Source organism: Apodemus sylvaticus, chromosome 10, assembly GCF_947179515.1.
Source record: "Apodemus sylvaticus chromosome 10, mApoSyl1.1, whole genome shotgun sequence".
NCBI lineage: Eukaryota > Metazoa > Chordata > Mammalia > Rodentia > Muridae > Apodemus > Apodemus sylvaticus.
In genome coordinates, this window is record NC_067481.1 from 103,301,561 (window position 1) to 103,314,899 (window position 13,339).

The window sequence follows — 13,339 nt, forward strand, 5'->3', positions numbered from 1 at the left end:
TGGAAAACCTGGAACGAGATAAAAATGGCCACTTCCAGCACTTTACCTCAGCAGACTTCTGAAGATTCTAGGACCCAACAAAAAGAAGCAGTAAGCAGGATCTGGGAAGGAATCAGAACCTACACTGAAAAGGTCAAAAGATCACACCGAACAAGCTATCGTTGCATCCCAGAGAGCTAGGAAAAAAATAATCAATCAAAAGAAAAAAATAAGACTGTTCAGATTTACTAGTAAGTCCCATGGTCATTGCTTGAGGCAGCGTGGTATAGAAAACACTAAAGATTACCAAAAACATTAGAACCAATAAACCAATTCAGCAAAGTGTCATACTGTCCATCAGCATGTCTTTCATCTTTGCACTTTCAAACACCTGCATTATATTTGAAGTTAGGTTTTTAGTTATTTTGTGTGCCTGTATGTATGTGGGCACTCTTGTAAAAGTCAGAGGACAGCTTTCAGGAAGTCTCCTGCCATGTGACTCCTTGGAAAAGTAACTTTTATTCCCCTGATATAATTGTCTCTGAGCTATATATGATTATCTTGCTAACCTTGGCCTAGTTCTGGAAGCTTCTAGCCTCCCGTACAATCTAATCTAAGCCTCGAATGATTTCAGCCTCTGAGGCTCGCTGCAGAATCAGCTGACCCTGTCTTCTTTCTGAACTGTGGCTGGCTGGTTCAACTCAGCTGTTCTGGCTCAGACTCCCCTCCAAGCTGACTGATTCCAGCTGGATTTTTCTCCCAACCTTGCTCCACTTGGCCTCAAACTAACTCTAACAATCTTTTCTAATCTTCTGACTCCTTCTCATTGTCTTGACCACCCTGTCTTTGTCTGTGTCTAGCTTGTTCTCTCTTCAGTCTGTCTCTGAAACACTCTGCGGTAACCCTGCCTCCTCCTCCCTCTCTGCTGCTCTGCTCTCAACTCTACTGTAATGTCTCCATGAACTCTCCTGTACTCCTTCACTGTACTCTCTTCCCCTGTACTGTCCGCCTCTCCCTAAGTAGTTTCCCTCTCCTCTCTTCTAGGGAGAGTTGGGCGGATCCTATCCTGTCAAATCTTTCTCTGATTCATCACTTTTTCTACCACTCAGTTAGACATCACTTTCAAACATTGGTGCTTCCTTCTATAAACTACCTTTACTTTCATTGTTTGAGATTAAAAGTGTGTAGTAAGGGCATGTGTGTATTCAGGCCAGCGGGATTAAAGGTGTGTGCTAAGGGCTGAGCCACACCACAACTAGAAACCAGTTCAAATATCTTATAACAGGTCCTGGGGATCAAACTCAGATCATCAGGCTTGGTGGTAAATGCCTTTACTCACTGAGCCACTCGCTGGCTACATTTTTATAGAAACCTTTTTATTGGTATGTATTAAGTATAAATAGTGATAGGCTTTATGAAGACAATATTTCAAACATATATGCCTTGCCAAATCCGGACAGAGATTGCATTGAACTCACATGTATATGCACATACCTATACATGAATTTATAGTTATTTATGTATCTATGTAAAATCTAGAATTCACAAATAAGAGAAAATAAATGTCATCTTTCTGAGTCTGTCTTGTTTAGTATGATGATCTCCAGTTCCTTCAATTTTCCTGCAAATGATCATTTGGATCTGAAGGAAACTCCTCTGTGCATGTGAGCCAGACTCCCGTTATCCAGTCCTCTCTGGGCAGGCTGATACTTGGCTGTTGTGAGTGGTGCTGCCGTCGTCATGGATGTCTAAGTGTCTGTGATGTGCTGACTTAGACTCCCTCTCAGCTAGAGACCCAGGAGTCACAGTGTCCTGAGTCTCGTGGTGGTTCTAGTCCTAGCACTTTGAGGAACCTCTACTGACTCCCACAGCAACTGACCAATTTAGTATTTCCAACGGCAGGCTGCACCTGCTCCCCCATCCGTGCATGTTTCTGTCTGATTTCTCTATAGTAGCGTTTCTGATCGGAGGGAGATGACATTTGCATTTCTGATGCCAGGAACCTGAAAACACTTCTGTGCTTTCACCCCTCATTAGTACCCAGGTTCTTCGGCTATCCCTCCTCTGTCAGAGGTGTAGCCGGCAGGTTGCTCCCACCTGGGTGATTCCTTCACTCAGCTGATTGCTGCTTTGCTGAGGAGAAGCTTGTCGATTTCCTGCTCTCTCATCAGTTGGTTCTTGGTTGTTTCTTGCGCTCTGGGAGACCTTTTGGAAAGACCTTTTCTGGGCCTGCGTCTTGAAGTGTCTCTGTGCGTTCCTTTCCCAGCTTCAGAGGTCCAGGCGTTCAGCAGGAAACAGGTTGGTCTGTTTGGGATTTTTTTGATCCGGGGTGGGAGAGAGCAATCTGTCTCCATTCTTGTCTGTGGGGATGTTCACTACTGCTAGCGCTATGTGTGGAAGAGGCTGTCTTTTCTCCAGAGCATTCTTTTTGCACTTTTGAAAAATCAGGCAGCTGGGCAGGCTCAGGCTCAGATGTCGAGCTGGGTTCAACTCTCTGTCCTATGTTCTGTCCCAGTGCCCCGGGTTTATTTTTTGCGCAACAGTGTTTGTTAGCCAGTTTTGCGTCTCTGTGGCATAGCTGAAATCCAGGACTGTAATGCAAAGCCTCCAGCAATTTCCTTTGTGCTCAGGACTGCGTTGCTCTGTCTTTTGTGCTTTGACGCACATTTTAGGACTGTTGGTTTTTAGTTCTGTGTGAATGTCATTGGAATAGTCTTAGAGGATTGTGTTGACTCGGTAGGTCCTTTGTTAATATAGCGTTTTCACTGTATCATTTCCTGGGCTGACGCTTCTCTAACCCGATAGCAAATGATGTGGAAAAACTAATCAAGGAAGCAGTCCCTTTCATGGTAGCTACAAAAACAGAATAAAGTGCCTACGAGTAAGTTCGATCAAAAGTCAGAGGATCGCTAATGCACACTATAAAGCTCTGATGAAAGAAACCAAAGAGGGCACACACGTGGAAAGCATCCGTGTGATGAACTAGATAAAAACAATCTTGTTAACATAACCGCAGTACCCAAAGTGGTATATGGATTAAATTCGATCCCTAACAAGATTCAAATGGCGTTTCCACATAAATAGAAACAAACACAAGCCTGAAAATTATATGCACAGACACACACACACACACAGAGAGAGAGAGAGAGAGAGAGAGAGAGAGAGAGAGAGAGAGCTTAGATAAAGAGCAGAGTAGTAATTCTACTACCTGACTTCCACATACACTGTGGGGCTGGGATGTGATTCAGCAGTAGGCCCTGTGCTTAGTATTCATGAAGCTTTGAGTTCAGGGGCTGGAGTCATGGCTTAGTGATTAAGCGCGCACACAGCTCTTGCAGAGAACCCTAGTTTGGTTCCTAGCACCAGTGTCAGGCAGTTCACAACTGCCTAGAACCATAACTCCAGGGGGTCCAACACCTCTGACTCCTGGAGGCCCTGTATTCATGTGTCCATACCTACATACAGATGCATATAGATGCACATAATTTAAATTAATAATGAGAGAAATAATAAATATTTAAAGCCTTAAGTTCAAAACCCATAATACACACACACACACACACACACACACACACACACACTGGAGTATGAATCTGCTTGTTTATTGTTCTTTTATGGAAGGCAAGACATCAGTACTTGAGATATTTTTCTTTACTACAACCTTGGGTCTCTCTTCACTGTACCTAGACAACGAAATTTTTAAAGGGTTAATGAGAACAATAAAGGAGAAAGGTGAGAAATTACACATTACTTTTGAGACATGATATCACTTTGCAACTCTGGTTGGCCTAGAACCAACTGTGCACGCAAATTACTATAACAAAATGGCATTGGCTTGGATGCTTTTTAGACAACAGAAAGTTATTCCTCGAGGTGTTGGAGGCTGGGGTTCCGAGATTTAGACTGAGATGCTAATAGATCTCGTGTCTCTAGAAGGCCCACTTTCTGATTCATGGATGACCAACTTTTCTCAGTGTCTTCACATGGAGGAAGGGTTGAGGGATCTCTCTGATCTTTTGAGGAGAGCATTAATCTCATTCGTGTGACAGATTTACCCTTGTGACCTAATGCACTCCCAAAGCCTACACCTCCAAATAAGATCTGCAGGCATAGCCTGCAACAAGTGGATTTCGAGGGGGGATGGGACAGAATATTGATATGATTGGGTCGTTACATTTAAACCTAACTTAACTCTTCTGCCCTAATTCACTGGCTATTGCTGAGTGGTCTTGTGTGGAAAGCAAAACTATTTCTCCTCCCAGTAAACAAGGATAGGTGCATTTGGCTTCCAGGATCTGAGGAAACAGCACCTGGGCAGCCTTGATGCAAAGGCGAGGCTCTGGTCTCATTCTGTTGCTGCTATAAAATGCTTGTCTGGGGTCGCCAAGCACAGCTGGCTTTGTGCTCAGCTCCTGGCTCCTCCCCGCTGCACCCCTCGGTGTTTCTCAGGTGCCCACCCTGGCTCATTTCTAGAACACTGTTCCTCTGTGCTCACACAGGTCACCATGAGATTATAAAACTCCATGAGGCAGGCTGAGGGGGAGCATTCTGTACTGAGGGAGGGAGTGGCCCTCCTAGAGTGAGTGCAGGTGGACGCCTCCAGACCTCTTCTGGAGGAAGAGGAGGAAAGAAGGAAGGAAGGGAGGGAGGGAGGGAAAAAGGGAGGGAGGAGGGGGAGGGAGGGAGGATTGTGGGAGGATGGTGGGAGGACGGTGATGGAACTGAAACCCATGTTACAAGCCACCCATTACTACTTGTGAAGGAGGCCCTGCTAACCATCTGCAAAGACCCAGCTGGGGCTGCCTTTATTGGTTTCCATGGAGACCCCTGACCTTGAGGGACACTTGGCCATTGTGTGCCTTTGTGTCCCATTGAGTCTGCAGGAAAAATGCCAGCTGCAAATCAAGAAAGGAATGTCCTGAGACCCTGTCAGTACTTGTTTCAGGCTGAGTGAGACAGGGGAATGAAAAGCCGTTCTGAGGCCCGAGAGGGGCTGCCGGGAAGGGGCCTTGCCCTCTAGCAAAGACTTCCTGTGTAAAGGGCCTGAGCAGTGCAATGAAGACATGTCAGATGCCATCTTCAAAGTTTGTGTCAAGCACGTAGTGTTGATTCAATGATTGCGCAAGCAGACTTTGCTCCTGAGGCAAGCAGATAGCAGGGGCCGATCGCTGGGTTCTCAGGGCAGACTCCACCCAGCCACAAAGCAGGTATATTTGATATAACCCCCATTTTGTAGAGGAGGAAACTTAACATGCCAGAGTCACAGCCCAGGAAAATGAAGAATTGCAATCAGGGATGAAAAGTGTGTGTGTGTGTGTGTGTGTGTGTGTGTGACACCCCCCCACACACACACACCAGGAGTTTGCATCCTTTACTCCTCGCCTATATTAATTTATTTTTGCTTATTTGTTTGTTTGTTTGTGAGAGAAGATCTCATTATGTAATCCTGACTGTCCTAGAATTCACTGTGAGGATTAGGCTGTCCTCAAACTCTGAGAAATCCACCTCTTCTGCCTCCTGAGAACTAGAATTAAAGGCATGCTCACCAGCCTGGCTCCACCTAGTTTTTTAAACTGTCTCTCTCACGGATCCTGCAGCTCTCAGACTGGGGTAAACTGGCTAACCCATGTCCCCCAGGGATCCTTCCAGCGCTGGAATTACAGATGTTCCCAGAGGCGCTCAAAAGAGTGTAACTTTTAATGTGTGTGCTGTGACTTAATATCCTCTACCTTATAGTACAAGCACTTTATAAAGTGAGTGACCCATCTCCCCAGCCCCTGAGGTGTAAAGAATTGGGTGATGTGCAAAGAATGGGAACGAATCTGGTTTTCTTCGAAATACCACACATCTCCTCTGCAGGTGCCACCACACTTCAGACACATCAGAAGAGGGCATCAGATCCCATTACAGATGGTTGTGAGCCACCATGTAGTTGCTGGGATTTGAACTCAGGACCTTTGGAAGAACAGTCATTGCTCTTAACTGCTAAGCCAGCTCTCTCTCCAGCCCCTGGTTTGACATCTCTAGGAACTTAGACAAGCCCATTGAACGTCTGACCCTGTGAACCACGGCAGACCCTACTGATAAATTAGGTTAGATATAAAATACACCAAAGGCTGGGATGTGGCCCAGTGGGTCAAGTGCTTCAGGTTGGAATTACAGCGCAAAACTGGGCATGGTGGTGCGTGCCTGCAACCCCAGGACTCAGGAGTTGGAAGCAGGAGGTTCAAGGTCAACCTTAGCTACATGGCCTTAAAAGGGATGGGGGTTGGAGGGGAAGTCTAGGTAAGTAATAAATATAAGAGGAAGTCACTGTCCCTGCAGAGAAATTCCCCAGAGAGGGTTATGTTGTCTGCGTATTGTTCGTTTTTTATGTGATACCGGACACTGTGCTTACCAGGCAAGCACCACATGGCTTTGTGACCTCCCCCAGAACAGATGGAATTTTGGATTTTACTTACAAGAGGTGGCTTTAGTTTCCTTCCCTGCCATTTTACCTGAATTCTTCTCACCTTGTTGATCTAAACGTTGAACTCTCTACCAGTCCTACTCCAGCCCACCTCTCTCCCTTTGCAGAGGGCAGATAAGAGGCAGCACAGGAACCAATTAGCATTTTAACTAAGGTGGGCAGGACTGAGGCATCAGCTCCCTGGCTAGACCAGAATTACTGCAGAATGGAGGCTCAGCTGGAGCCAAAGTTCTCTTGGTTTGCCATGCACTCACTGGGGCTTTAATTGATTTTAAATTTCTTTCCTTTCTGACCACACCTAAGGAAAAGGCCCCGCTGGACTTTAGGCTCCTTTAAAACTGTCTGTTCTCAGCTCGGTTCCCAGTCTACCATTTTGCTTACTTGGTTGCTTGGGGAAAGGGGGAGAGGGATGGGAAGTAGGAGGATCTTGGGAGGCATCCGTTGTTTTGAGACAAGACCTCATATAGAACAGGCTGTCCTAGAACTCAATATATATCTTAAGAATATCCTTAAACTACTTCTTTCTCCATTCACCTCAGTGCTGGGAGAGCCAGTGCCACAATAAGCAGCCCTGGAAATAGACCCCATGGCCTCCGCATGCTGGACGAGCACTCTATCAGTCAACTGGTCTACCTTGACAGCCCTGGATTTCCCTGTGTCACACCAATGGAACAGTTAACACAGGGCTTTGTCTGAGACGTAGCTGGTGTCTGTCCTTTGCTCCTTTCTGTGTTACCTGTCATCCATTGATGGACACTTGGATTATGGGAGCCTCTTGGCTCTTTTGAACAACAGTGCAGGGAGCGGATGAATGGCGTGTTTAAGTCCTGTTTTCAGCTTTCTTGTTACAGTGTCTGGGTGCAATCTTTTATGTGGCAATTCTGTAGAACTTCTTAAGAAGAACTCATAGACTCTTGTTGTTTTAGAGTCTCTGTATATAGCACAAGCTGGATCTAGTCTCCCTGAGTGATAGAACTACAGCAGTGTAGTACTGCACTCTGTTTAGGAACTGTTAATTCCACCAGTCAAAAATAAGACCACTACCACAATTTTTGAGCCAAATCTGAAGTAAGCCTTAATTAAATACTGGCCAGGACTCTGGCCAGGTCCGTTCTGGAGTTCTCAGAAAATGGTGACGAGTCAAATTTCCCAGAGGCTTATAAAGATAAGCCCATAAGACTATTTCCCACCAGGTCCAACCGGGCAGGCATACCTCCCGAGGTACCTCCTGCCACCATGGGATCAAGCACTCCCCATGCAGGTGGGTCAGACCAACAGGTTTGAGGGGTGAAAATATGTGGCTTGTTGTCGCCCCTAAACAGTAGCCTCCAGAATTTCAGGAAGTGTCTGTCCCTGGGCAAGAGGATTATAGGTTAGGGGCATTCTCATCTTATGGATCTCTTAGCCATTAAAACTTGACGCATAACTTGGATTCTCATGGAATCCGTAACTCTGGGCCGACAAGATGGCTCAGACGGTAAAGGCACTTGGCACCAAAACCTGAGAATCTAAACTCAGTGGCTGAGACCCAGATGATGGAAGAAGGGAGAACCAACTCCTAGAGTTTGTCCTTTGACCTCTACTTTTCTATATCCAAAAGCTACACACACGGTGGAGGGAGAGGTAATTTTTTTTTTTTTTTAGAAGAACCCAGTAGCCCTTGCTGGCCCCAAACTCTATAATCCTGCCGCAGTGTATTAGTCAGTTTTCTATTGTTATGATAAAGCACCATGACCAAGGCAGCTTGCAGAGGAAGGGTTTATTTGCACCTGTCATTCCAGAGGGGCGAGAGGCCATCACCACCATGGGTTCCTATCTCAGGCTTGGCAGCAGGCAGGGGCGGTGGCTGGGGCCGCAGACTGAGAGCTCATATCTAGAAGAACAGCGTGAAAGAGAGCCACTGGAAATGGTGTGGGTGTGTAACGTATCAAAGCCTGCCTCTAGTGACTCCCACAAACCCACACCCTCTAAACCTCCCCAAACAGCACCACCAGCTGAGAACTGAGTGTTCAAAGGCACGAACCCATGTGGAATATTCTCATTGAATTACAGCATCACACACAGGCTCTGAGCGGCTGGAATTACAGGTGTGCGCTGTCATCCAAGCATCCACAGCAACATCAAGGCTGAGGATTATGGAGTTGTCCTCTGGCCTGCTCCACCCTCTCTCCCGTGTCAATGCCCCGCAGCAAGCCCATTGTCTGCTCAGTGGTAACTCTGGTGCCAAGTTGATGCACATCCTGCCCCTCTCAGAAACCTGACAGCATGGCTAGGTAGTCTTGTCTTCTTGGAGATGTCTCTCTGTCACTCTGTCTCAACTCCCCTTCAGTGTTTGGAATCTACTTAACTTTGCAGCTCAGATGACACGCCCATCTTCCCATAGCACCTTGCGCACATCAGGCAGTCACTCATGATTCTGTTCTGGAGTTGTTTGGTTGCAAGGCTTTTCCTTGTATCACTGGACCTTGACCTTGCTATGTAGCCTAGAGTGGCCTTGAACTCACCATCCTCCTGCCTCAACCTCTCGCATCCTGGGGTTGCAGGTGCAGCACTATGCCAGGGCTTCCGTTTTGTGTTATGTGAGGCTCGTTGTTGACAGTGATAAGGAAACGTTTGATATGAGCACCTGGCCGGGTTACTTTAAGAAGTTAATGACATTGTGAACAAGATGCAGGTACATTGGACTCCCCCTCCCTTTCTCTGGTTGTAGTCCTCTGCCAAAAAACTTATGAGCGTGTTTTCCCCGTTTTTCCTTCCTCCTAAGTGATTCGGTGCCTTGCCTGTAACAGCTGCCTAATTAACTTTGGTTGCTTAGTGGGGCAAGAAAGTGAATGAAAATGGACTCTTCTGAGTATTTGAAAAATGCATTGAGAATGAGTGACTGGCATATTGTTTCACTAAAAGGTGAGCGTCAGCTGCGGGGTACACAATGTCACTTGTCACTAGGGCATGTTTTCCAAAGCGACTTGTCAACTGAAAGTGCATAGGTGTGGCTCTCACTTTTATAAGCTATTCAAACATTAAGGCTCAAGTCCTTCAAGACACTTCTTCTAAAACATATTTGATAGACGAAACTTGGATTGTGATGGACAGCTCAGCGCTCTAAGACTAATGGCCCATGTGGCTGCCTTTTCTACATAGTTATTCTAAGGCTGAATTAATAGGCCTGCCTTGAGTTGGATATTAGAATCAACTTTTAAAAAGTACATTAAATTGTCAAGAGAAGAATATGGTTTCTACGTTAATTTATGGTCACAATTTTAAAGCCTACTGTTTTCTCCTAAGGTTTCCTCTTATAAAAAGAAATAAGATGGAGTCTCTGAATTGCTTCCTTTTTGAGACGGGCTCTCACTGTGTAGCCTCTGGCTGGACTGGAATTCATTGTGGAGAGTAGGTCATAACGAAGTTGTGGCCGGCCTGCCTCTTCCTCCTAAGCACTGGGGTTAAAGTCATGAACTACCATGCCCAACCTTGAACTGTATCTATTATTATTATTATTATTATTATTATTATTCAAGCCTTCTATCTACTGTGGCTAGGTTAACTGAATAAATTAGTCTCTTACAAGTAAAGAAAGATTTTGGGGTCAGGGAGTCACCCCTGAAAGATCCCCTCCTCAGACTTGAAATGGGCTGAGCCCTGTCTGATGGACAAGGGAGCAGATATCTGGAGCCAGACAGTGCAGTCTCTGAGCATTTCAGCCAATACCCCCATGACAGCCTTTCCGCCCAGGAAGAGTGAAGATTCCCGAATCACAGCGCATCTAGCTATGGGGTGGATTCTCCCAGAGACAAAAGATAAGATTGCACAAAATTTGCTACTGTGCAGTGTCCCTCAAGAACTCTCTGTCCACAAACAACAGAAACTACTCCAGCTCGAGCTGGCAAGCAAAGCAAGGGTGGTCAGGCTGCAAAGAAACTTCTACACTTGCTTACAAAGGTATTGCTCAGGTAGGAACACCTTCCTCATAGTCCTCTGGTTTCCTTTTGCATAAGGGGACATCAGTGAATGCAACACTATCTCCTTCGGTGTGCCACCACACCCAGCTTTTTCTCAAGGTCTCTAAGCATCAAACTCAAATCTTCATGCTTCTTTAGCAGTCGAACCATTTCTCTGGGCCTCCATTTTTCTGTCTAGTAAGTGGGTATGCTCCCCCTGTCAGGAATGTGGAAAGAAAAAGAACATAAATTTAAGTGTATTTTCTATTCGGCACAAAATGTGCTTGACTAAAGAGAGTATTCACATACAGCAAGGGAATTTGTATCCTAAGAGGGTACAAAGTGGGTAGTGGTGGATTTAGAATGCAGAGGTATGGTCCCCATGGGTCTAAGTCTGTGGTTTTGGTCTCTTTCAGTACAGCAGCAAGTGAAGGGGTTCCTCTTCCTGAAGGAGGGGGTCATGGCCTTCCTGTTGATTACCCGACGGCTGGCCTGCAGTTCCCAGAAAAACCTCCACCTCTTCACAACTGGTAAGCCCCACCAAAACCTTGACATGACCTGCTCCTTAAAAGACACGGTGCAAATGTGGGCTCTGTGGTCAAAGTCCTCCTTCCCTAGCTTCTTCAGTGAGACTATCACCATGGCTACCGCTGACCCCGTCCATAGATGGACGCTTCTCATGTAGGAAGGGAGTCGATGCAGCTCAGAGCCACTCTGCTCTGGAGGGGTGGCCTCTAAGCCAGAAGAACCCAGAAAGAGTACAGAAAGCCACAACAGGGAGGCTGAGGGTGTGTGTACCTCAGGGCAGAGTGTGTACCTAGCACACAAGCACACACTAGGCTTAATCCCCAGAGCTGTGTAAACTGGGGCAGCTGGGCTGAGGAGGCAGGTCAACAGATAAGGAATTTATTGTGAGAACTGGAGATGGGCGTGGCAGCCTGCTTATTCTTCCAGCCTTTAGGATTGATTTAGAGAGGAGATCCCCAAGGCAGGCGGTGGGTAGACTAGATAAATCAGTCTCGGGTTCATCAAGAGCATCTGCCTCAGAAGGAGAACTGAAGAAAACCTCATGTCAGCTCCTAGTGCCCAACACATGCATCTGAACAGTTACACACACACACACACACACACACACACACACAATTACACAAATGGGTAAGGTGGTAACTACCTTTAATCCCAAAACTCAGTAGCTCAGAAGGATTAGGAAGAAGGATTAGGATTAGGTACCCAAGACTACCTTGGGTATATGAAACATGAATTAAAAGGAAAAAAGAAAAAGCAGAAGTTACAAGCATGTTGCCCAACGGTCATACAGTTAAGGTTAAGGAAGGTTAAGGAAGGAAGGTCAAGAGTTCAAGGACAAGCCGGTGGCACACGCCTGTAATCCCAGCACTTGAGAGGCAGAGGCAGGCGGATTTCTGAGTTTGAGGCCAGCCTGGTCTACAGAGTGAGTTCCAGGACAGCCAGGACTACTCAGAGAAACCCTGTCTCAAAGAAAGAAAGAAAACAAAAACAAAAACAAAAAAACAAAAAAAACCAAAGACAAACAAACAAAAAGAGTTCAAGGGCAGCCTTGCCTTTGAAGTGGGGGAGGGGCGGGGAGGAAGACAGAGTGTGAAAAGAGGAAGCTAAGAGAACAGTGCCAGGAGGGGGCACACTGCCTCCAGCTGGTGACTGTCTGACTTGAGTGTTCAGGCGCTGAGCTCCAGCTGTGAACTCTGACCTACTGCATCTTCAAATCGTGCACAGCATGGGGCTGTCTGGCCGTGCTGACCTGCAGCAAGTCAGGAATTCATCACTTACTTATTTTTGAAACAAGGTCTCTTGTAGCCTGTTAGCTCAGTGATCCCAGCACCCAGGATGCTGGGGCAGAAGGATCCTCTAAGGCCAGTCTGGAGAGCTCCCTCCATAAGGAGTTCTAGGCCAGCTCTTAGGATGTGTAAGATCTTGTCTCAAAAACAAACGCAAAGGGCCTGGGGAGCTGGCTCGGCGTTTTTAACCTGCATTGTGGAGACTGAGCTCAGGCTGTCAGGCGGCGCTTTCAGCTGAGTCAGCTGGTCTCAATAAAGAGACTTGCCACACAAGTAGGATCAGCAGTCACTTAAAAGCTGGCTGTGTAAAAGCTGGGGCGGACACCCCTGCAATTCCAGCCTTGTAGACAGAGGCAGGAGAGTCCCTGGCGTTTAGTCTACCAAATCATTGAGTTCCTGGTTCACTGAGAGACCCTGTCTCCAAAAATGAGGGGGAGAGAGATGGACATTCACTTCACACACACACACACACACACACACACACACACACACAATGACTGAATGAATGAGGTGGGTGGGGCGGGGCGGGGCTCTACCTGGACTTTACCTTCACATTGTTCAGGTTTACCTAAAGAACAACTGTTTTCTGGACAGGAGAGTTGGCTCAGTCGGTAAAAACATTTGTTGCTTGTGCTGGTTACTTTTCTGACAACTTGACACAAGCTACAGTCATCTGAGTGAAGATAAGATCTGACTCTGAGGCATTTCCTTAATTAGTGATTGATGGGGAAGAGCCCAGACCATTGTGGATGGTGCCATCCCTGGGCTGGTGACCCTGCATCCTATGACAAAGCAGGCTGAGCAAGCCAGTAAGCAGCGCCCTCCATGGCCTCTGCATCAGCTCCTCCTCCGGGTCCCTGCCCTGCCTGAACTCCTCACTTCCTTCCGTGATGGACTAGGGTGTGGAAGTGTGAGCCAAATAAACCTTTTCCTTCCCAACTTGCTTCTGGTCATGGTGTTTCATCACACTAGCCTAAGATAACACTCCAGCCTGACAACCTGAGTTCACCTCCCGAAACCCGAGTGAACAAGCCAGATTAGGGAGAGGAGCGTAGAGCAATATTCCCAGCACTCCTATGACAGGCAGGAGAAGTGGCCAGAAGCATGGGAGCCAGGCTAGCCCAAAGTGTGCAGCGCAG

General features: G+C 46.7%; 1 protein-coding gene across 1 annotated transcript in view; it reads left to right on the top strand.

Moving 5' to 3' along the window:
• The window catches only part of Abat (4-aminobutyrate aminotransferase), a 94,751-nt gene that overhangs the window by 38,357 nt on the left and 43,055 nt on the right, over positions 1–13,339 (top strand). The window contains exon 2 of the mRNA XM_052194880.1: positions 10,803–10,916. Within this exon, the coding sequence (XP_052050840.1) occupies positions 10,847–10,916 (70 nt within the window). The 5' untranslated portion in view covers positions 10,803–10,846. The remainder of the gene's footprint in view (positions 1–10,802; positions 10,917–13,339) is intronic.